Here is a 25186-nt window from a genome sequence, read left to right as displayed (position 1 = left end):
AAACCAGAGAAGGAGACCAGAAATACACTGTTATCATTAGTACTTATACAAAATATTAATAATAAAATCATAATTACTTTGGTCCCAATGCTTGCCCAGAACTGATGACTGGATTTGTTACATGAAATTGAGATTCTTTGGAGCATTATGAAGACCTGCAGTCACTTATTTGGTAGTTACAGGTGTGGACTATTAGCTATTGAAATGAGCCGCCTCTGAGTGTTTCCATTTCTCAAGGTCCCAGAGCCTTCTGACCTTTTGATATACCAAGAGAATGAACAGAGCTGTACAGTTCTGAGCAGCTGCTTGATGGTGATAACATCTCCTAGGGTAGACTCTGTCTCCTAGCCCCATTTCTGTCTCTCTTTATCATTTTCTTTCTTGTTCCAAAATGAACAAGGAATTTAGATGAGGCCCCAGCAGTCCAAAATGAATAAAACAAGCTTAGGCTTCTATGCAGGCCAAAAGAAGAAAATGCTGTTAAGCCACTCGGACACAGGGAAGGTACCAGAGGGCCTGAATGTTGCATGGAGAGCAGGATCATCAACAGTTATTGATAGTTAGGAAGTGGTCAGAGCCTTCGCTCCCACTGACAGTACCTTGAACTAATAGGTACAAGGCAAAGGACGGCTGTACCAGAGGATCAAAACAGTGATTTGAGGGAAACACAGAGGAATACTCTATGTATCTGTTAGATGGGGTAAGAGGCAAAACACAGTATTAATGAATAGCCATATATAAGTAAGGAAGGGCCAAAGAGGGGTAGGGTAGAAATTCAATGGAAAGTAATTAAACAACAACATGACAGTGGTGGAATTGGCAGGCTAAAGTAATATTTCAATTAGCACTTGAGTATTAATTTTCTGAATTATCAAATTACCTAAAAAAGAGCATCTACCAACAAATAACTTCACTACCCAGAAAAATCTGCTCTAGCATACGTTACCTTAACTAATACCCATGGTAAAACCTATTTACATAGCTGATTATAGAACTATATTGGTTACGGTTGTACACTTAAGGCTATAAGAGTTTTACCTTGGGGCCCATAACCATGTGAGGTGGAAGGATTATACCTGAGAATTTAACAGAACAAATAAATGCAGCTTATTTATTTTTTATATGTTCATCTACACACCTTCTAATATTAAAGAAATCTCTATGTAAATCTTCACTATTATTAACTATTTGCTGAGAAAAAAGTAAAGCAAGCTGCCAGGCTTTTGAGAGAACTAGGGAGTTTTCAGTTCACTGAAGTGAGAATTAAAGTCTCTTCAACAGGAATACAAATCACGTACCCACCTCCATGGTGATATCAGCTGAAAGGCGTCCTTGGGCCCTAGCAGGCTTTGCTGGATGCTCTATGGGAAAGCAGAAGTGCTTTCTGGAGTATGTGTTGCGTAGTCCCACAGCTTGGTCCCGTTAGGCCAGACCTTTCTGCTGACACTTAGAAAAACACTCTGTTCCTGTTGATTTTACATCTCCCCCTTTTTAGAAATTACCACACTGTGGCTGCCACTTTATTTTAATAAGAATTTCTACCAGAAGATGCAAACCAGCTTTTTAATAACACAGATCTTAGCAGTGGAAAAAAGAAAAATGCTTTCAAAAGGAACTAAAGTAAGAATCAACGTACCTTCCTGATCATTACTACACAATACATTTCTTACCAAAATTTAATTCTACAAGCTTCCTGCTTGTGTCATGACTAAGTTCAAATTTTTACTTCTATTTAAAGACCCTATGAATTTGCTCCAGTCACCCTAATCACTTCTGTTCCTAACATTTATTTAGAATCTTTCCACTTTTCTATCAGTGGCACTTAACTTTCATTAATCTCCACTCTGGGGGAAAATTCTCCGCAAATTTTCTGAATTTAAGAATAGGTGACAAATTGAGTTTGGGATTAACATATGCATGCTAATATATATATTCGATAAAATAGGTAAACAAGAACCTACTGTATAGCACAGGGAACTATACTCAATATCTTGTAATAACCTATAATGGAAAAGAGTCTGAAAAAGAATATATGTACATATATATGTATATATATATAACTGAATCACTTTGCTGTATACTTGAAACTAACACAACATTGTAAATTAACTACATTTCAATAAAAAAATTTAAAGAACAGTTGATAACCAAATCTCAAATAAAAATAGATTTTTTTCTATTTGCTCAATAATGTCCCACAAATTATTTTTTTACTGAGGTATAGTTGATTTTCCCACAAATTAATTTTAACATAATTTTATCAATTAAAAATACAGTTTACATATGATTAAAGAAATATTCTCACCTTAAGCTTGAAATCACCAATAAGAGGAGAAAAAAAGAATCACCAACTTTCCTAGAAAACACTTAGTTTTAACACTCGATGCGTTTCCAAAAGCATTGGGAAAATACTCTATAAAAAACAGACTCTGTGGTTGTTGTCCTGAATAATATCTGCAGCCTTCCCTGACTACACAGCTGTACAAGCTAAGTGTGATGTAGTGGCCTGAAAACTGAAATTCTGTGCTGCTTCAGTAATCACAGATCCTTACTGTCCAGGGGCTCCATTAACCATGTTCCAGGAGACTGGCTCCCGTCCACGCAGGTGGATTTCCCTTCAGCTTAGACACGTCCTTCCACCAAGGAGAATTAGGGGAAGTAAAATATTATACCGAATGTTCTTTTAAAGTTGTATTAGAAAATCAGCCATCACCCCAAATTACACACCCATATTAGACAAGTAGGGAAAACAAGGTGATCCTGACATTGGATCATAATGGATTCCAATTTCAGCTAGAAATTTCAATTGATTTGCAGTTCCCATCACCAACTACTGAAAGGAGAGTGCTATAGATTACTTTATAGCACCATATAAAATGCTTTATGGGCTGAAAAGGTTATAACTGTTAAGGATGATGAAGAAAGTAAAATCAAAATAAAATTAATCATGTATAATATTTGCTTTTGATTAATATGATTGTAATATTGCTACGTTAACTAGATGTTAGTTCTTGAGAAGTATGGTTTGAGAAGCTGAAATACTTTCATGCAGAAGACAAGTTATATCAGTGTGCCCGGAAGAAAAACAGTACTTTATTACCATTTGTGAGAATTAATCCATGCAATAAAGTAGAATAATAAAAATAAATACGTTGTATATTTTCACGTTTCATATCAAGAATAGCTAACTTTTCATCATTCACATGAAAGGAAAGAAGGTATGCATGGCTAATCCAAAATCAAAAATACTTGACTATGAGATGTTTCTGATTATTTTTCTGCAAACTAAAATTTCTCAGCAGGTTTCACTTAAGTACATAGTTAAATGGTCTTTCTAAATCAAGTAACTGCAAGTTAACGCGTAAAACTGAAAAAGGTGAGATAAGTTTTGCAAAAGTTAACAAGTTTTGTGTATAATATACAAGTTTCTATATAAAAATATGCAGTCAACCGTAAGCACCTACTGGGTTCTTTAGTGTTCTCATCTATATTTTTCTTCCAGCATAACACTGAGTCAGTAATGCTCAATGTATTTTTCAATTTTTGAAGTACAACTCAGAAGTCGTAAGTAATCTGTATCAAATGAATGACTTGGCCATATTTACATTTTTATGGCTCTCATAACCACATATGCCTCTGTCCATAGAATTTACTCAGATACTAATGTAGAACTTATAAACTTTCTACAACTGAAAATAATTTTTTTAAGTATAGAAATAGTTTTTAAAAATGAAGCTTCATACCAGGATTTAGCCATTTTCAATTCCATAAAAGGTATTTTGAAAAGTTAGCATTCTAACTTTTCAAAACACACAGCCTGCCTCAGAAAAATAAGACATCAGAAAGAGCCTCATGGAAAGAGAAAAATAATTCATACACATTCTCGAATAGGATTCCTTCGTAGCAGCTTAAATATAGAGTACAATCAATGAAGGTAACAGAAGAGTCCCAGTCTAACAATTATAGAAGGAAAAGAAGCCAGATAATTATTGCAGATATTTGTGTATCAAAGAATGGAAAAGAAAGTTTATAAAAGTAAAACAAAAATAAATTATATAACATAGATTCAAATGTATCTGAATAGTTGATCATGCTTAACATATTTTGGCAATAAATAAGTAAATCTGGTTTGATTTTGTTTATTGAAATAGCAACAATTAACCTCACACAGATTTCATGTTTCATTAAATTATCCTGATCAGCATCTAAATCTATTATCTCCTAGAAAAAAGACTGTAGACCAACTGGGGTAGGGAGACAAAATTAAAAAGGGAGAATTCTTCAATCTAAAAGATGTTTTCCAAAATAAAGACAATAAATATGAAATACGAATCAGAGTAAGAAGCACATAATATGCGTAGATCACAATCTCCATCTATCTGAGAACTTTTTCCAAGTAATCTGGAGAGCACACACAGGCAGAGGGCCATTCCTCATTCCCCAGGAAGGGGAAGGAGGAATGTTTGGCTTGGGGCAAACTTCCTTTCTCCCGAGGGAGAGTGACAATGTCTTCCAATCATAAAAGAGAGCATCTCTTTCTCCCTAAGCCAATATGTAACAAATAGAACTCTCTCACACCCATGTATACTCATACATACATATTTATACATAATTAGACATATTAGACATATGTATATATTTATACATACTATAAATCTAATATGTAATTTATATCTTTAAAAAGTAATAAAACGTTATAGCCATGAGTTTTGAAAGAGATTTTAAAGCAGAAAAACCTAGTCAATAAAAGAAAATGAAAATAAATATAAAGAATATGAATGATCTTAAAAACTGAACATTTCTATACTTAATCCTAAACTCCTCTTTCCCATAAGGGAATATGAAGTAAACATAAACGGGCATAGTCTGACTCAAGGCTATAGGAGAATGGAAGAAAGTCATATCCTAAAAGTGAAATATAGACCAAGATGGAAAGAAGAGTAAAAGAAAAAAATGAGGAGGATACAAAAGAAACAAAAAGGAATATAAATTTAATAGAGGCAGGAAAAGAGTATGGAAGCAAAGAAGCTATTACAGAGGGTGATTTATAGGGAAACAATCTGCTTTGGGTGAAGATAAATGTTCGAGCAAATTCTTCCAGTTTAGTGAGGAAGAATATCTAAACGGCAGTCTAGCTGGAGAATGGCTGGAAACTAATATTTGAGGAATACAGGGAAATATTTGAGAAATAATAACAACAATAATCTATGTATATACCAATTTATAGTTTGTAATGTACTTTCACTATTTCATTTGACTTTCACCACAATGAGTTAAGTATTTTTATTACAAATAAGATGAGGAATCTGTGATTCAGCGTATTAAGTGATTTGCCTAACATAGGTTGCGCTCTCTCTCTCTCTCTCTCTCTCTGACTCACACACACACATCCACAGCAAGTTAAGTGGTACCACCAGGACTTGAACCTACATCTCCAAATGTTTTAATTATATTTGCCAACATCCACTCAAGCACTTAACCAAGAACCTATTAATTCCTCCCTTTTCCCCCATTATATTTAATCCATTAGAAAATCCATAAATGAGATCCACAGCATTATATGGAGCGGTCACTTCTCATGCCATCCAGCCATGGTCTGCCTCTGCCACCGCAGGCTTTTGACATACTACTTCTTTCTTCTGGAAAACTCTCCCCTACACCTCCTCACCCTTCCTCCTTCACACAATCACCCACCCTTCCACTCAACATAATTAATTCCTACTCATGACCTCAATCACAACTCTCTCAGTACAACTTCAGTGTTGTACAGCAAGCAGTGTTACTTGCTTTCATAAAACCATGAACCTATTCTCCATAGTATCGGTCAGTTGTACTTTTACATTTTTTTGCTTGCGACTATTTGATTAATATTTGCCCTACCACTAGACTCTAAGTTCCATGCATACAGGGTCCACGTGTGTTCTTTTTCTTTTCCTTTTTCTTCCCTCATTCTTATTTATTTATTCATTAATTGATTGCTAACTGTGTCCCCACTACCCAGCACAGCACAGAGCCTATGTTGTACACATGTATAAACATTCCTGAATGAGAATGAATGGAGTTTACATTCTAGGGGCAGCAGATCATACAGGGCTTATAGGTAAGGAATTTGACTTTTTATCTGAGTGCAGTGGGAAGCTACTGAAGGATTTTGGGAGTGAAGGGGGTATGATCTAACTTAAATTTTTTTAAAATTTACTCCTTCCATTGTATAAAGAAAAGACAGGACACAGAAGAGAGAATAAGGAAGGGATACCTGCTTGAAGCAGCAGCAATGATCCAGAAGACGAATTACCACAGCCTGGCAGGGGCAAAGCAGTAGAAACTAGAAAGATGTGAACAGACCGGGCACATATTGGCCAATAAATGGACAGGCCTTGATAATGGTAATGGGCTGTATATGGGGAATGAGCAAGAAGAAAACAGTGAAACTTAGTTTTAGGTTTGAGATACTCAAAAGACAACTCAATAGGGTAACTAACTTCAAATACAGATAAAGGGAAGAGCTCTTATGGCAGAATCATCAAAAGAAAGATTCTAAGAAATAGAAATTTTAAAATAATAATATATATATAACCTTCTAGAAATCTAATATAAAGGAAAATTTAAAAGATAAAAATCATAGTCATTTCCTACAAAATTAAAGCTAGTCACATAGTTTTTAAAGTATCCTAACACTGTAATATTTAAGAATCTATTTTTGGATTTTGGATCTGGTAAACATGAGACACCTAAATCACACAACTGTGTCACAATCTGTGAGGCTTCACGTTTCTTTTCAGAGTTTTACACATTTATTTATCCTCAGGACTCCTCCAAATACAGTTCAGAGTCACTAAAGTCTTGAAACCAATGGAAATATCATTAATGAAATCTTAACGCCATATCCAAGTACATAAGTCCTCAGAAAACTATCACCAACTGCTTGATAACCATTTCCTATGTCAATTATATGCTACAGTTTTGCTTTACAATGACAGTGGTTCGCTCAGAGTTGGATTGAAAATGTTAAAATTCAAACTAATCAAAGTCATATCCTAGCATACTATACTAAAATTATATGATAAACAACTAATGGATGACAGGGAAGGAACAGGAGACACATGTTGCAATGACATATTAATAGGCAATAAATAAAGAATTATTCTGAATCAGAACTATTTATATATATAGAGAGAGAGATATAGATATAGATAGATAGATATAGTGAAGTTAAATTGTTTTCAAGTCAGAAGAAGACCTATATATAGCTGAGAAATAACAAGGCACTAAGATCCCTGTTCACCAACAACTGTTCTGCTAAGAAAAAAGCTTTTCCCCTTCTGCAAGTAGACATTATTGAGGATCCTATAAAGCAGGAATTATCAAAACACAGCACAGTGTTTTCTCACAGGCTCTCCACTGTAAATTGCCAAATAAGTAGACTGTACCGCTTCACTTTCCAGGCAGTGTGACCACTGAGGCTACTGGTATGAATACAATGCTCCCTCACGCCGTCATCATAAAACCTCACACTGAAGGAAGACTGTATTTAAGACCTTGGTAATTAGCATCGAATTACAGAGGCTTTTCCAGGTATCTTTTTTCCTAGTCCCCTTCCAGTCCCCAGAACCTTCTCCCTGCTACTTGCTTCATCAATAGAAAATACTGTCTCATACCCAAAAGAATAAGATGAAGCTCTCACCCCCAAGGTCCATACGTTACCCCGGAGTTGGATCTGCTTTCTTCTTTCCACAGACTAACCTCACTTGACTCCCTTGTGCCAGAGAACTTAAAGGCTGACAAGTTTCAAGCCAGAAAAAGAGATCCAGTTTCAAAGCAAATAGGCATGTTAGAACATTATCTTATTACAGTAAATGGTTTTATTAGACTTCTATTGAGGAAAGAACGGCAGAATGGTAAGATTAATAGTAAATTAATGAAAACTACCCCCCAGCATTGTGGAGTGGTATGACCTTAATCAGAAAAGGGGACAAAGATTTGTTTAAAAATGTCTACAGGGCTTTAAAACAGAACATTTTTATGGAAAACAAAAAACAAAAAAACCCTACGTTTTCCTATCACATCTGCGTATATTCATAAAGATATTACTAATAAGTTAAAATTAGAATTTTTCAAGAGTCTGCCTCATTTATTTAAGAATCTTTTTATTAAATTTCAAGGTTTCATTCTGTCTAAAATTACTGCCCTTCTGGATAATCATGCAACCATTATCAGACTCCACTTAAACTCGAATATATTGAAATTTGTTCCTGAAAACAAGTGTAGTATCTCCATTAAATCTTAGTTTAACACAGAGTGAATTAAGTCAGAAAGAGAAAAACAGATATCGTATATTAACGCATATATGTGGAATCTAGAAAAATGGTACAGATGAACTGGTTTGCAAGGCAGAAAGAGAGACACGGAAGTAGAGAACAAACATATGTGAACACCAAGGGGAGAAAGGGGGGAATTGGGAGATTGGGATTGACATATATACACTAATATGTATAAAATAGATAACAAGAACCTGCTGTATAGCACAGGTAACTCCACTTCGCTGTACAGTACAAACTAACACAACATTGTAAAACAACTATACCTCATAAAATCAATCAATCTATCTATCTATCTCAATTTAAATCTCTTTGATTTCCAGAGTTTGGTGATTTTTTTTTTCTCATTGCCCATAAAAGAATATTGTATTGTTTTAATAAAAACAAAAAAATATATATCTTAGCATAACTACTAAAGAACCTGAATTATACTGGGAATCATAACAAAGCTACACTATAGTCTTATCAAACATAACACTAAAAATGTTTTTCTGCGCATGTTATTTTTTGCTATATTTTGTTTTAAAGGGTGAAAATAATATTCCAGTACACCTAGAAAATTTACTAGCTATAGAAAATCATATCCACAATTATCATCTTGCAATCTTTTCTGATTCAATTTAGATAAAAAAATTCTAAAAACCTCTCTGAACAACATAAAATTTTTTTAATTTATACGTTACTTATTTAAATAAATGCACAAAAATATAAAATTATTGAAAATAAGACAACTTGTTTTAGTCTAAAATTATTGCATATGGAATCAGGAGTCCTGGATTCAACTTCCGCTTTTTCCATTTATTAGATACAGTGTATGATTTGGGAGAGTTGCTTAACTTCTCTGATCCTAGTTATATCACCCGTAAAAATGCAGCTGATGCCTGTACTGCTGTGAAGGCTGAATTAGAAGGCTAGCACTTTCTAGCCATGTCACCTTGGGCAAGTTACACAGTCTTACAGGTCCTCAGTGTCCTCGTAGATAAAATAATGGTGATTATAAATGTATCTACCTCTAAGATTGCTGTTACGAATAAATGAGATTATTTGTGTAAAGGGCTTAGAACCATGCTTGATACATAGTAAGAGCTCAGTAGCAAGATCACTATTTGCATGGTTGTCATTATACAGGGAAGATGCAACAAACACAGTGTCCTAGAAAGAAAACACTCAGACAGGTTTCAGAGGCAGTCCGAGCTGGATTAGAATGCAAGGTTGATGTTAAGGTCTGAAATGCCTCCAGCCCATAGCCCTTAATGGGTACTTGATTAAATACCTACCTGTTATTATGACAACAGATTCTCAATTCAGGTGAGTCTACTCTAAAAGGAAGACTGCTCCTTTCAAACTGCCAAATCCCACTAAGAACTTTTCTCATCAGATGGGACATTCTGTTGAAGCTTTCAAAAGACACAAGCCTGAGCTTCATCTCTCTGGAATAAAAGGAAACTTAAATGCAGGAACGTTTAACTGCATTGATTTAGTTCCTTATGAGGCCAGAAAAAAATGTCATGATCTATTAAAAACACTCAAAACCTCTGGGAGCTAGGACGGATGTTGGAATTCTTTCGAACCATGGAAGAAATGATTCAGTATGCAGGGACGTGCTAGGAGGCTTCTAATGAAACTCAGCTCACATTCATCATGTGCTGGATCCTGGAACAGCTTTTGCTTTGTCCCAGATGGTAGTTTAAATATGTTTCAAACTATTGTTGGTTTATATAGTACATGACAGAAGATAATTTAAACACAATGTCCCAACTGTATATTTGTTTTGGTTATAACACTTACTGTGTGTGCAATAAATGCCCCACTACAAAAATAATAAAAAATGTTTTTCTTGTACATAAATCATTCCCTGCTTGGTTGCAGTGATTGGAAAGTGTGGATTAAATACATGTCATACTTTTTTTTCAAGTTCCTACTGAGGATCTCTGTCCAGTTGAGTTCTTTTATGATTTAAATTATGTGGGTTATAAATAAGACATATTTTATCCCTTATATTTGATTTATAGAAATAACTATGTAAACATGGCTATAGTATAAGTTTTTTTAATGTTAAATATTATAAACTAACAAGCAAGAGAGAATCCGATTATGCTGATTTTTCAATATCATTAAACATACAACATAACTGAAAGATACAAGTCTGGTTTTCAAATTAAAGGTTCCATTTTTAATAAATCTCCACAATAAAACTAAGTGGCTCAGAAACATTGAGAGAATAAAAGAAGTATTTGTTTTTCCCCTTGGAGAATACACTTTTCACCTGGAAAAACAGCTGACCAAATTAAAGCCATGCAGGAAAACAGAAGGGAGAGCATGGACTGCTGCATGGTACTGGCTCTACCCATTACTGGCTACGGTATGTCATTCCACTATCAGGACCCCACTTTCTTTACATGCAAAGTGAGGAGCGCATTCTGTAAAGTCCCTTTAACACTGTATGCCTGTGACTCTGCCTTTTGGTGCTTTTATTCCGTAAGAATATGGGCTCTGGAGCTAATTTGCTCAGTTCTAATCTAAACTCTGCCACTTACCTAGACAAGTATCTTTACCAAAGCGTTTAGCCCCTCTCTGCCCTAGTTTTCTTGCTTTTGTAATTCATGATAATAATCATGCAGTATGAAAGCATTGTCTATCTGGCAGAGAAAAGGACCTGGAAGCATCATAGAATTTTACAACACCATTAAAAGTGCTAGGGAAAATGGTTATTTGGCCCAATGTTTACTGTGATTATATCAGACATACCTTCTAGAAGAATAAATACACATACCACACACTCACAGGCACACAATAACATTAAGCCTATATATAATCCTGTTACTTAAGAATTATGAATAATGGCATAAATATAGATATATCCTCCATATGTTTATTTACTTACATATTTTATTCTTCAGTATAACGTACTTGAAATTTTGAATAGATATGAGGCAATCTAACTTAGTTGACAAAGACAGACCTGCTTTCCAAACACAAGTCTGCTATTTCCCAATTCTATGGTCTTGAATAGGACACTCAACTTCCTCAGCGGCTTCATGTGCAGCATAGATACTGGTATAACAATAGCTACCACATTAAGTTACTGAGAAGATTACAGGGAAAAGAGGTTAAGGAGCCTGCAAGACGCTGGCTCACCACGAGTGCTCGCTAAATGGTAGCAGTTATCTTCTTGGTTGGCTCAGTCCCTATGCTTAACTCCTTACGGCAGCGATTGGCAGGTAAGGCTGTCATGACTCAGCTGTAACTGAATATATGTTTTCTCACTCAGCTTCCAAAAAGGCGTGTTTAATCTGCTCATCAACTCATGGAGGGCACCGTGCTCAGCAATGCAAAGTAGACGGATATGCATTGAACCCTCTTTGCTGAATGTCATTAGAGGTTTTAACTATCAACTAATAGCTAACAGTTACTATGTGCCAGGCACCATTTGAAGTGATGAACAAGTTGTTCAATCCTTACAAAGACCACTTCTCACCACTCCTCTCCTATCACACTGGCCTCTTAGCTGGTCTTCCTTCTTCTGACCTTGCCCTACCTAGTCTATTCTCAAAATAGAAGTCAAAGTGTTCTTATTAAAACAGTCAGATCATGTTATTGCTTGTCCCCAATTCTCCAATGCTTCATCTCACTCCAAGTCATAACAATGACCAACAAAGACCTACAAACTCTGGGCCCCATTACCACTCTGACCATCTCCTACTGCTTACCTGTCCTGCTCCTGTCACAGTGAATCCTTACGTTCCTCAAACACGTCAAGCACTTTCCATCTTGGGATCTTGCATTTGCTGTTCCCTCTGCCAGGAATGCTCTTTCCCAAGTCACCCTCACTGATAGGACCCCTACCTCCTTCAGGTCTTCACTCAACAGTCATCTTCTCAAAGATGTCTTCCCTGACAACTTTGTTTAAAATTGCAACCTCCTCCATATTCCCCACTTCTAACCTTAACCAGGTTAGAAGTGGGGAATCCTCCTTCTGTCATTTAACACACTACACATTTTCCTTACATTGTTCATTGTCTTTCTCCCCACTCCACTCTACCCAGAATGTAAGCTCCCTGGGATAGGGATTTTTGTTTACTTTTCAGTGCTGTATTCCCAGTGCCTAGAATGTCCTGGAACACAGTAAGTATTCAAAACTTAACTCCTAAATTAATGAACAAACTCTAGAAGGTGGATCATCTGTATCTCCACACTTTACAGATGAGAAAAATGGAGAAGGTGCCTGAACTTGCAGTAAAATGCAGAGGCAGGATCAAAACTCACTCTCTAGAATGCACACTTGATCACTATGCTATTCTGCCTCTCGAGATAATTCACGATTTCTTACCATGATGCACCTAACTCTCCATAATCTGGGCCAGCCTCTTTCTCCAGACCTATCTCTTAGCCCTCCAGCAACAGAGCTGCTTGTGGTTCCCAGTGCAAGCCACAATTTCTCACCCACTTCTACCTTTGCTATAGCTAGTTCTTCTCCTAAATGTTCTTGCTTTCTTCTTCTGCTATATCCCTAGCTTTCTTGTACTCACATTTCAGGATATATCTGGGGATGTAGGAGAAAGAAGGAATGTCCACCTTCCCAATCTTCCTGAAGGAGATTCTTGAGTGGGGTGCCTTCCCTTGGACTACCATAGACCACTGCACATGTTCCCAGAGATGCATGTCCCACGTGTTATTAAAATAATATATTAATGCTTGTCTTACCCATTAGATAACTAATTAAATGACCAATCAACTAATTAATTAATTATGTGTATCCCCAGAATCTAAAAATGAGACATAGCATAGGACTGATACTTAATCAAGTTTGAACTGAACAATGGCCACTGAAGTCCACTAGAAGGTTTATGTGTTAGGGTGTAGAAGGGAAATCCCTGCTACCAACAGTATCAAATACCACTCTTGTTCTTTCAAGGAGAATATATCCATTTATTCTGAAAGGAAGGAAGGAAGGAAGGAAGAAAGAAAGGAAGGAAGGTAGAAAGGAAGGAAGGAAGGAAAGAAGGAAGGAAGGAAGGAAAGGAAGGAAGGATGGAAAGAAAGAAAGGAAAGAAGGAAGGAAGGAAGGAAGGAAAGGAAGGAAGGGAGGGAGGGAAGAAGAAAGAAAGAAAGAAAGAAAGAAAGAAAGAAAGAAAGAAAGAAAGAAAGAAAGAAAGAAAGAAAGAAAGAAAGAAAGAAAGAAAGAGAGAAAGAGAGAAAGAAAGAGAAAGAAAGAAAGAAAGAAAGAAAGAAAGAAAGAGAAAGAAAGGAAAGAAGGAAGGAAGGAAAGAAAGGAAAGAAGGAAGGAAGGAAAGAAAGAAAGAAAGAAAGGAAAGAAGGAAGGAAGGAAGGAAGGAAGGAAAGGAAGGAAGGAAGGAAGGAAGGAAAGAAAGAAAGAAAGAAAGAAAGATCCATTTATTCATTCATTCAGCCAACAAACTTATTTGAACGTTCTATGTGAGACTCCATGGACACCATGAAGATTGAGAAGCTAAGCCTTCCCCTACCTGAGCCCTGTACCCAACTCCACCACTACCTCCAGCTAGGAGCTAGCATTCTCATATTCACTGTAGTGCCACATAATTTCACATGAGTGATACAGACAAGGTGCTACCAGAACTGTGATGCACGAGATATGACTTCAAGCTTGGGGGATAGGAAAGACAATATGAAGGAAATGATATTTAGCTTGAATTAAAAGAACTGGTTGTATTGTAATATTCATATTTTATATAGGAGGAAAAGAAGATTTCTCCTAAACCAAATCTTAAAAGATGGGATAAAGTGAAGTATCCTCTGTTACATCCAATTATAAGGACTGAAGTAATTTAGGTGTTTCTAGGAGAAAATTGTACTGTATGCTAGTAAAGTATTCAAAATCTCTACAGCTGACCCCAGGAATGAGGAGAGGCAGAAAAGACAGGGAGAACAGAGACCAGTCATAGTCTCCATCGTGGAGGCAGTGCAAAGGGAGCTTATAAACATTGGCTTCTCCAGTTTTATAACAGTGTCTGGAAAATACTGGCCTGGCTTTCGCACCTGCCTCCAATTGGACTTTTGATGGGACTGTCTCTCTGTTTAAGTAAATATCTGAAATAATTAAAACGAACAAACCATAATCAAGTCACCATGAAGAACTGCTTTACCAGTTTCAAACAGAAGAGGACATAAAAACCAGCACAAAAAAATTAATACACCTTGTTCTACCAAATACAAAACTAATCTATGCTGCTAAGGAAAAAAAAAAATCACTGAGAAATCACCGAAAACCAATATGCTTACGCTAAGCATTTACTAGGACCAAACACACACACAAATATTGTTCAGCACAAGCCTACATCTTATAGTAAAATTAAGAATCATAAACAAGCAAACAAACAAGCAAAACTATAGAGCAGGAGTCAGCAAACAAGGGCTTGTGGGCCAAATCTGTCCTGCCCAACAAAGGCAGAGTGAAGTAGTTACAACACAGACTGTATGGCCCACAAAACCTGAAATATTTACTAACTGGCAGAAGAAGTCTACAGGCTCCTGCACTAAAGTAGTAATATAAATCTTTTGTCTGTGATTAGTGTAGCTGATGCAATATTTCCTGATTACGGAAAACTTTTAATTCTACATATTTTCAAAAAGCTTTTCATTTAATAATATAAATTTATTATCAACATATGGTGATAATGCTCTCATCTGTTCATAAATATTTAAGATTTTAGTTTTCATAATCTATAGCTACTTGGGTTTTACTATAAATAGTAAGTTGATGTGTAACTGTGCATTTGTGTGTAGTGTGTATACATTTTCGTAAAAGTTTCAGCTTCATTGCAGAACATAACCACTAAGCTAAAAAATTAAACCAAGCATAACTGACCATTTGTTACGAAGAATTTGTTTATAGAATGTCAGAGTTTCTGGTTGAATAAATTCCAAATTCATTCAGTTGTGAAATAATTATTTAATGAATAAATTTTAAAAAATGTTATTGACTTTGGTTCATGGGAATACATAGTCTAGACTCTAAAAACCAACTCAATACACTACAACTCTAGTACTAACTGAAATCTCGGGCACTCAGGTATTTTTATCTCTGCCCTATCCCCAAAAGGACTCAGGCTATGGGGTCCTGACAGCCTTCAGTCTGGCCTCCCTAACTGCACACTCCCTGACTGTAACCAAACTTCTACTTGGCTGCTAGAGGAATCTTTGTAAAAAAGCAAGTCTAATTCTATTACTGCTTAAACTCTTATAATGGTTCCCCACAGTTCACACCACAAAAGTTCAAACTCTTTCACCAGGCATTCAAGGCCTTTCAAAATCTGGCCTCTGAGTCATCTGCAAAACCACCATCTTGCACATGTTGTCCTCCCTTCCTGGAACACCCTCCTCCCCGCTTCTATGCCAGTTGAGCCTAAACATTACTCCTCAGAGAAGTTAATCTGATGCTTCCCCTGTCTTCATCCCAGGCAGATCTGGTCATGCTCTTTTGTATTTCCTCAGTCCCTGGTCCTCAGAGCTCAATGACTATCACCCAGTAGACTGTGCACTGAGTTTCTATATGGATACGTCACTGTCATCTTTCTGCTTCTGAAGTCCAGCACATTCCGTCATCCAAAGTGCAGACTGACCAAAAATCTGTTGCATGAATGAACGTATCAATGAAAACCAACACAGAAAGTCAAGTAAAACATACTGAATAAGAATGTGAATTCTGAAGACCGATTCAAATCCAGCTCCACCACCTACTGGCTTTTACATTATTATTTTGTTTTAGTTGAGTAAGTATAGTTGATTTAAAATGTTGTGTTAGTTTCAGATGTACAGCAAAGTGATTCAGTTATACACACACACACACACACACGCATATATATGTACATATATATATGTGTGTGTACATATATATATATATTCTTTTTCAGATTCTTTTCCATTACGAGTTATTACAAGATTCTGAATATAGTTCCCTGTGCTATACAGTAGGTACTTGCTGTTACATTATTAAATATCTGCGAGTTCCAGTTTTCCTCATATATAAAACCGAGATAAAATAGCATCTACTTCCTATGGTTGTATGAAGATGAAATAAAAGAATGCACATAGAATACTTAGCACAGTGCCTGTTATGCAGTAAGATAGCTATTATTATCATATGTACAGCTATTTTCATTTACTTTGTATTAGGATATTGCTTTTTTCACAGAATTAAAAAAAAAATAACCTCGAAAGGAATCCAGGAACCCACTAAAATCTTGATAGTCATAAAAGTCATACTGCTGCACCAGGGGAAAACCTGGAAATTTAGAACATACACAAAGGAAAAAACTTACCAGCCAAAGACAACGGTGGTTAGAATTTTCATCATGTGTTATTAATACAACAGTATAATATTTAAAAGATAAACACATTCATGCATCATGTTTTCCTTAAGGAATTTCTCCTTAAAGGGTTATTTTAATGACTAGTTCACATATTTAAAGTTTCTGATGAAGATGGTTTAATAGACCCTTATGATTGTAATAATTATGCATGTTCCAGAACCCTCTTACAGGGCATGAACTCAAACCACGTGTCCTCTTCGTGGGCATGACTCACACAGATATGCCAGTCTCATCATAGTCAAAAGTGTACAAAATACGAAACATGTGCTATGAAAAGTCAAGACTCAGCTAGAGTTAGCCTTTAGCAAGATGGAGTTTCTTAGGATTTTACAAAAACTTTGCTTTTAATTTTTTAAGCACTGGAAAATTAACTGGACATACAGAATACAGAAGGCAAGCGGAACAGAGTGGTAACGATCCAACCACTGTGCTCATTAGCAGTTGTAAAAGGCGATTTTTGTGAGAAGGTACTCATAATACTCCTCCACTCTGACACTTCCATCAATTAAAGCTCATCTGAAAATGATGGCAACCAGTATAAGAATGCATCACTCCTGAAAGACACCAAGTGACAACATATTTTGTACGAATATGTGTGATTAACACTGAGATTAACTAAATATTGGCCAATAAAAGTCACTCGTTCCTGAAGGATCAGCTATTTTCAGTCACATATGTGTACTGAATTCTGTGTTATTCTTATTACATTAACATTTTTTTAATTGAAGTATAGTAGAGTATTCAGTACTGAATTGACCTAATATTGTGTCAGTTTTAGGTGTACAGCAAAGTGATTCAGTTATATTTTTTCAGATTATTCTCCATTATAGGTTATTACAAGATATTGAATATAATTCTCTGTGCTATACAGTAAATCCTTGTTGCTTATCTATTTTATGTATAGTAGTTTGTATCTGTTAATCTCATACTCCTAATCTACACCCCCCTTTCCCCTTTGGTAACCGTAAGTTTGTTTTCTATGTCTGTGAGTCTATTTCTGTTTTGTATACAGATTCATTTGTATTATTGTTTGTATTTTTTTATGACACTACATATAAGTGATATCATATAACATTCGTCTTTGTTTGACGTACTTCACTAAGTATAATATTCTCTAGGTCCATCCATGTTGCTGCAAATAGCAATATTTCATTCTTTTTTGGCTGAGTTCATTACATTAACATTTAATAAGAGATGATGAGAGAATAGACTATTAATACTCATCACATTAACTTCTATTTGTATCACTATTGTGAAGGGTAACCACTTGTTAGCTTGATGTTAAGTATTTAATGGCACCATTTCAATGATAAAAATATCACCATGGCCTTGGGTTTGCATTGAAAGGTGGAAAGAAAATTTTCTAAAAAGAGTTAACAAAGGAATAAGTAGGATTCTAATGTACATGTTCATTTTTCTCATATTATGGAAATAGGTTCATGATTATGAGAATTTTTTACTTGCATAATTGCACACACATTACTGCACCCATGTGGTTTGTTTTTCTAATTCACTCCCTGGGACATCCCATAGGAGTTCCCACCTTAAGTCTGGGGTCTCCAATCTACAACCCCACCCTTCTTGTTCTCTAGATTTCCGGACTTTGTCTCCTGCCCCCAATTGACACATGATCACCTAAGAAGAGTCCTGCTTCACTCTCCCACTACGTAAAAAGCACTACTGAGAAACCTAATTTATAGCCCCATCACTTCTCTGTCATCTCCTTCAGGGCAGGGACTCTTGTACTTACCTTTAAGTGTCTACTGCAAAGCCTGATGCCTAGCCCCTAATAGGCACTCAGTGAATGAAGGTATTCATACATTTATTATGTTGAACCATATGAAATTATCATTTTTGGAGGTCAAAAAAGGTCAAACAGTGGTAGTTCTATAAGGTCCAACCTAATATTTTTAGCAAATGACTATAAAGTGCATACTCTTAGGTAGGGACAGTTCTAACATATATCAACACACTTACTTCTCATAACACCTCCTAAGTAGTACTTTTATTATTCTGATCTTGTAGATGTGGAAACTAAGAAAGACACAGTATGGTTAAGTAAACTGCCCAAGGTCAAAAGGCCAGTGCATTTCACTATGTTATTGTTCCTGACATTGATTTTTACAGAGCAAATAAACTCTTATAGTCGAGGATATCAGTATAAACTTCTGATTTTAAAAATTAAGACTTTTTGGTTGTTTCCACTGAAAGGGCCTAAACACAATGACACTCCAGAAGCAATGAGCACATCTTGGTTTATAATTGCCATTCCCCACCTAAAGAAGGAGGATTCCTTGGGAAAACTGGCTGATTTGAGAGCCAGTGAAGTGATAGCACAAAGCAAGCCTGGGACACCTTCTTGCTCCAAAGACTAAAAACGGACTCAAAGATTTAAGTGGGGCATATCAAAAGGACACAGGAGTTGGTTTGAGGGGCTCCCACTTCAATTCAGGACAGTTTGAGGATCAAAAATAATAACTTATAAAGGATAAAAATATATTTAATTAAAAATAATCCTTGAGACCACAATAAGAGGAAAAAGGTAGACAGGTCAGAGAAGAAAGCTCTTCTTTACAGAAAAATAGCAAATAATACATATAGAAGAAATAATAGACCTTGGAGATTGCCATTTCGCAGCCCTCAGCATCATAGTTAATTCAGGCAATAATCATTAGTGGATGCTAAAACCACAGGGTGAGAGGTTGAAGAAGAGGATCTTCATGCAACCTGAAGGTATTTACCCCATAAAGCTGGGAAGAGCCACCTCAATGCTGGGCTTGGACTCAGACCCTTGTGTGTTTACAACCTTCTGTGCCAGCAAGAACCACTGTGGACTAGAGAAACCCTTCCTGCTAAGACAGATGTAAAAGTGCTGCATAAAAATCAAATACCTTTTAAAGCATGGCAAGAAAGTAACGAAATTCCTCAGAGGACAAAAATTAAAAGACTGGAAAATTCTGCAGGGTTAGTGAGCACAGGCTGGGGTTTGCCCTAGAATCAGTCCCCATTGGACTCAAACTTGGGTTTCAATGAGGCAAAGCCAGGAGTTCAAACAGGTGAGATATTAAGATCTGGACATTCACATGAAGGTGGGATCCTTGAATGGCTGCACCCGCAGAGATGAAGCAGGAAAAGCCCCATCTTGCATAGGACGATGATGGGGCCACATGTCTGTCTTGACCTTGGCTTAGATGGGAAAATAAGAAAACGCTTTCCTGAGAATTCCTAACCACAAGCCCACAATCACTCAATCTGGGAATCAAAATTCATGCTACATGGGTTGCCAAAAAAATTTAAATCAAAATTTAGTTTAAATTAACCCCAGATGATTGGGCTTCCAGGCATCTGGCAGAAGCAAGTACGAATTCTTTGTGGAGGAACATATTTTAAATCCAGGTCCCACAGGATTCCCACAGATAAAGTTCAAAACAACATGAGCTCAAAAACAAGAACACAAATACTAACCAAAAGAATGACAGTTGTAGCTAGATTAATATAAAACCAAACAGATTTTAGAGCAAAGAGCACTTGATAAAGACATTAACACATACTGATAAAAGCTAATTCACCAGGAAGAATGCACAATTCTAAATTACTGGGTGCATGGACCCAGTAACATAAATATATACAAAGCCAAAATACAAATACAATTGTATTTGTATTTAAATTGTATTTAAATAAACCAATAAATCCACCATTACAATAATAGACCTTGGAGATTGCCAAGGTCCAATAAACCAATTGTATTTAAATAAACCAATAAATCCACCATTACAATGAGAGATTTTAACACACCTATCTCAGTAACTGATAGATCCAGTGATGCCCCCCACACACAAAAAATTGATAGGTTAAGTGACAAAAATCTGTAATATGGAAGCTTTGAACAACACAATTATGTCTAATTTAATGGATATAAATGGATAGATGATAAATGGAAAATAGACAATAAATGAAAAACAGCCAAAGCCAAAAAATGTGCTTGGAATGATGAGACATTTAGGAAAGAACAAACCTACTCCACATCATACAAATACTGAACTCTTGATTTCCTTCCCAATCTTCCTTCCTGAAAATTTTCTCATGGTAATATTCATCATAAGTCAAAAAACTTATGGTCATCATTGACCCTCTTTCTTCCTCTTAACCACATCCAATCCTTTAGCTTATCTCGTTGGCTCTACTTTTGAAATAGATTCTACCACTTATCATCACTTCTACAGTCACTACCCTAGCCCAAACCACCATCATCTCATGCCTAAACCACTGCAATATCCTCCTAACTGGTCCTCAAACCCTTTCCTGTGTCCTATGGTCTCCTCTTCATCTAAAATATAAGCAACTTCATATCAGAAACACATGCTCAAATCTTTCCAATGACTTCCCATCTCCCCCCGAGTAAGATCCAAAGTCTTGACCAAGTTTTGGCGCCAAACCACCTCTCTGGTCCCTGAACCTACCTTCTTCCCTACACTCACTTTGCTTCAGGCACACCGGTCTCATTTTCGTTCCGTGTTCACGCCAAGCAAGTTCCCATCTTCACAGCACTGCACGTGCTGTTCCCTCTACATGAAAGCTCTTCCTGCATATATTCCCATGGCTCATTCTTTCACTTCCTTTACACCTCTGCCCAAATGTCAGTTTTACAAAAGGAGTTGACTCTGCCCATCTCTAACCATCAACCTATAGAAAAATAGTATACATACCTCTTCCTCTATCACTTTCTATCCTGTTACACATCTTTGCTCATTTTCCATAGCATTTACCACCACAGGAAAAGTGTATATACTTTGTTTCCTTTTTTATTTCACTAGAATGTAAAATATTTGAAAGCAAGAACTCGGTGTCTTTTTTTTCCACTGCAATATTTTCAGCACCTATAACAGTCAGTACCTAGCACAGAGTAAATACTCAATTAAACTTTTTAAAATAAATTCACCAATAAATAATACATATGATATAGCAGAGTAAACAAGGACCCCGGGGTCAGACAACCTAGATTTGGATCCAGTCTTTGCCACTCATTATGTGAATTTGGGCAAAATCGTAACCTCACTAAGATTCCATTGTCTCATCTTCAAAAAGGGACTGTAAATACCTAAATTGTAATTATAATTTTTGCAAAGATAAAAATTACATGTATACACATAAATTTAATAAGTGTGAAACATTAATCATATATAAATCACTGTGGTTTATAATTAGTAGGTGCTTAATAAGTAATATGTGCCATTATTTTTTATTTTTGGAGATACCTTTCTACTATATCTCTCTCTGTAATGACCAAGCTGGATCTCAGTGCAAGGTCCTAGAATACTGCACCAGTAAGACAGTTGCCCTGGTGAGGCTAAATAAAATTCTTTGAATACAGCTTCAAATCTATTTTTTCTAGGTGCGTTCAGAGTCTTAGCATTAATCAATGATTCAATTTGTCATCATGGTAGCGGACCACTTGTATACATAATCAGATGAAGAACTTATTTATATAACGATCATTTAAAGAATCCTTTGAAACTCAGATATCACTTGAAACATTAATTTTGTATAACTTGTAAAAAAAAAACTATTAATCACAAACACGCTCTGCATGCATAGCATATTACAACTCACATATTAACTTTGATGTAGCAGTAAGAAAACAACCAGTTTTTAAAATGGACCAGAGACGTTAATAGATACCTCACCAAAGAAGATGTACAAATGGCAAATAAGCATATGTCATCAGAGAAGTGGAAATTCAAACAACAATGAGATACCACCACGTATCTATTAGAATGGCCAAAATCTGTAACACTGACAATACCAAATGCTGGCTAGGATGCGGAGCAACAGGAACGCTCTCACTCATCTTTGGGGAAAAGGTAAAATAGTGCAGCCACTTTAAAAGACAGTTGGGCAGTTTCTTACAAAACTAAATATGCTCTTACCATGCATTCCAGCAATCATGTCCCTTGATATTTACCCAAAGGAGTTGAAAACTTATGTCCACACAAAAACCTGTGCATTATGGCAGCTTTATTCATAATTGCTAAAACCTGGAAGCAACCAAGATGTCCTTCAGTAGGTGAATGGGTAAATAAACTGTGGTACATCCAGACAATGAACTATTATTCAGCACTAAAAAGAAATGATCTGTCAAGCCATGAAAAGGCATGAAGGAACCTTAAATGCATATTATTAGGTGAAAAAATCCAATCTGAAAAGGCTACATACTGTATGATTCTAATTATATGACATTCTGGAAAATACAAAACTATGACAACAGTAAAAAGATCAGTGGTTGCCAGGGGTCGGAGGGAATGGATAAACAGGTAGAGCACAGAGGATTTCTAGGTCAGTGAAAATACTCTATAAAATCGTATAATGATGGTTACATGTCATTATACATTTGTCCATACTCAAAATCATAGTACTGAATATAGCTCATCTTCCTGGAGCATCACTTTTAACAATGGGGCTGGGAGAGAGAAACAGTGCTTGAGTGAGATAATCTAACTACATTTTTAAAATGTATTTTCTATTTTAAAATATAAAGATACATTACAGAGGAGAATGTAAAACATGAATAATTCTTTTTTCAAAATCAATCATAAGCCTCCCAAGAAGTTTCATTTGAGACTTTCTATGGACAATTACAGACTCCATCCTCAACTTGATATAAAGAAATATAAGGATTCTGTTCTCTCAACTGCTCTTCAACATGGTACTAGAGGTTCTAGCCACTGCAGTAAGGCAATAAAAATAAAAGGCATTTAGACTGAGGAATGGTAAGGTAAAACTGTCTTTATTCACAGACAATTTTATTGTCTATACAGAAAACCCCACACAGTAGAACTATAATTACTTGGCAAGGTTGCACAATAAAAGATCAATATACAAAAATCAACTTATTTCCATATACAAGGAATGAACAATTGGAAATTCAAATTAAAAACTTTTGCAATAGCATCAAAAATATGAAAGACTAAGACAGATCTGACAAGCTGTAAGACCTGTATACCGAAAACTACAAAACATTGCTGAGAGCAATTAAAGAAGACATAAATATATGGGCAAAAGGCCTCACACTGATTGTTAAGATGTCAATTGTCCCCAACTGATCTGTAGATTCAATGCAATGTCAGTCAAACTCCCAAAAGGTTTGTTTTCCTTCTCTCTTTCTTTTTTTTGGCAATTAACAAGCTAAGACCATGAAAATGCATGACAGACTGGGAGAAAATATCTGAAAGTATATGTCTGATAAAGGATTTGTATACAGAATACACACACACATATACACAAACACACAAACACACATGCAGTTTGTTGTATATAACTTATACTCAACAAAAGTTTAAAAATTAAAACAAATTAAATAAGGCAACCTCTTGTTTCTGAAGGATTCTTATGTCATTTCAAAAACCAGTTTTAAGAAGCACAGGATTATGTGATCCTTAAGGTCAGGGACTATGACTTCTGTTTTTTCTTTCCTTTCCCCCGGGGTCTGAAACCACACATACAAGTCTTAACAGAACATCTCAATTTAAAACTATAATTATCTCACAAGCAAGAAGTCTGGAAGGAGGATGTGCCAGGCTTGACAGCTCAATAATTTCATCAAGGATGCAAGTTCTCTCTGTCCTTCTGGTTAGCCATCTTTAGCATTTTGGCTTTTCATTCTTAGGCTTATCACCTCATTCTCAGAGAATGGCTAAGGCATCATATTCTCCAGCAACAGCCTCCAAAGCAGTAATCAATGAAGGGATGAAAGAAAGGAGTCCTCCCTCCTGTAACACTCTATTTAGATGAAATAAGATCTTTCCCAGAAGCCCCTTGGGTCACCCTCCCAGCACTTGACCAATCACTGTCAGGGCAGACTAAGATTACCATAAATCTGCCTTCAAGCAATTCCACATCTAGAACAGTGGGTGGCCCTCAACAAAATCAGGATTCTGTTAACAAAGAAGAAAAGAGGTAAATGACTAGTAGGCAACTGAAAAAGTCTTCTACCAATGTTGAGTTACAATATAAATAGAAACCCTGAACTGCTTTTACTATTACCGATATACTTAACTTCCTATCCTTTATATTCCAGAGAAAAAGCATGAATATAAATGTTTCACTGTTTACCCATAGATAAATGGTTTCAAAAAAGCACTTCTGGTAGTTTACAATACAATATGCTTTAAAATAAGGGTTAAATAACCTACACTCAGTTGAAAGAAAAAGAGAGAGGGGGTATGACATAGGTATTAAGTAATTGTGAAATATACTAGAACACAGGGTTTGAAAACCTGCTGCTACCATTGATTTCTGAATCTCAAAGAAATAAAAACAGAAAGCAAAACACACTAATAAAATCGATCTTGACATGGACAATACAGAATATGAAATAGTAACTTTCTTTGTAACGCTTTAGTCATTTCTTATGATCATTTCATTTTTACCAATGTCATTTTCTTCAGAAACAATTAAAATTAGTTCACATTCTCTGTGCAGTAGAGCACTGCGGTTGGGTTCAGTGTGAGAAGCCTCAGA

General features: G+C 35.9%; 1 protein-coding gene across 9 annotated transcripts in view; it reads right to left on the bottom strand.

Annotated features, from left to right (window-relative positions):
- Positions 1–25186, bottom strand: part of EYA4 (EYA transcriptional coactivator and phosphatase 4) — a 261488-nt gene that overhangs the window by 191182 nt on the left and 45120 nt on the right. For 2 of the 9 annotated variants that reach the window (XM_082668675.1, XM_082668676.1), the window contains exon 1: positions 24213–24322. The exons of 4 other annotated variants lie outside the window; for them this stretch is intronic. In XM_082668675.1, coding sequence (XP_082524801.1) covers positions 24213–24266 — 54 coding nt within the window. In that variant the 5' untranslated portion in view covers positions 24267–24322. Of the gene's footprint in view, positions 1–24212; positions 24332–25186 lie in introns of those variants that run through there. 3 more of the 9 variants (XM_082668673.1, XM_082668669.1, XM_082668671.1) reach the window with 3 other exon arrangements.

This window comes from Grampus griseus (assembly GCF_964374135.1).
Source record: "Grampus griseus genome assembly, chromosome: 13".
In the NCBI taxonomy this organism is placed as follows: domain Eukaryota; kingdom Metazoa; phylum Chordata; class Mammalia; order Artiodactyla; family Delphinidae; genus Grampus; species Grampus griseus.
Note: the sequence above shows the minus strand (reverse complement) of the source record. Positions and strands in the feature narration are given on the sequence as shown.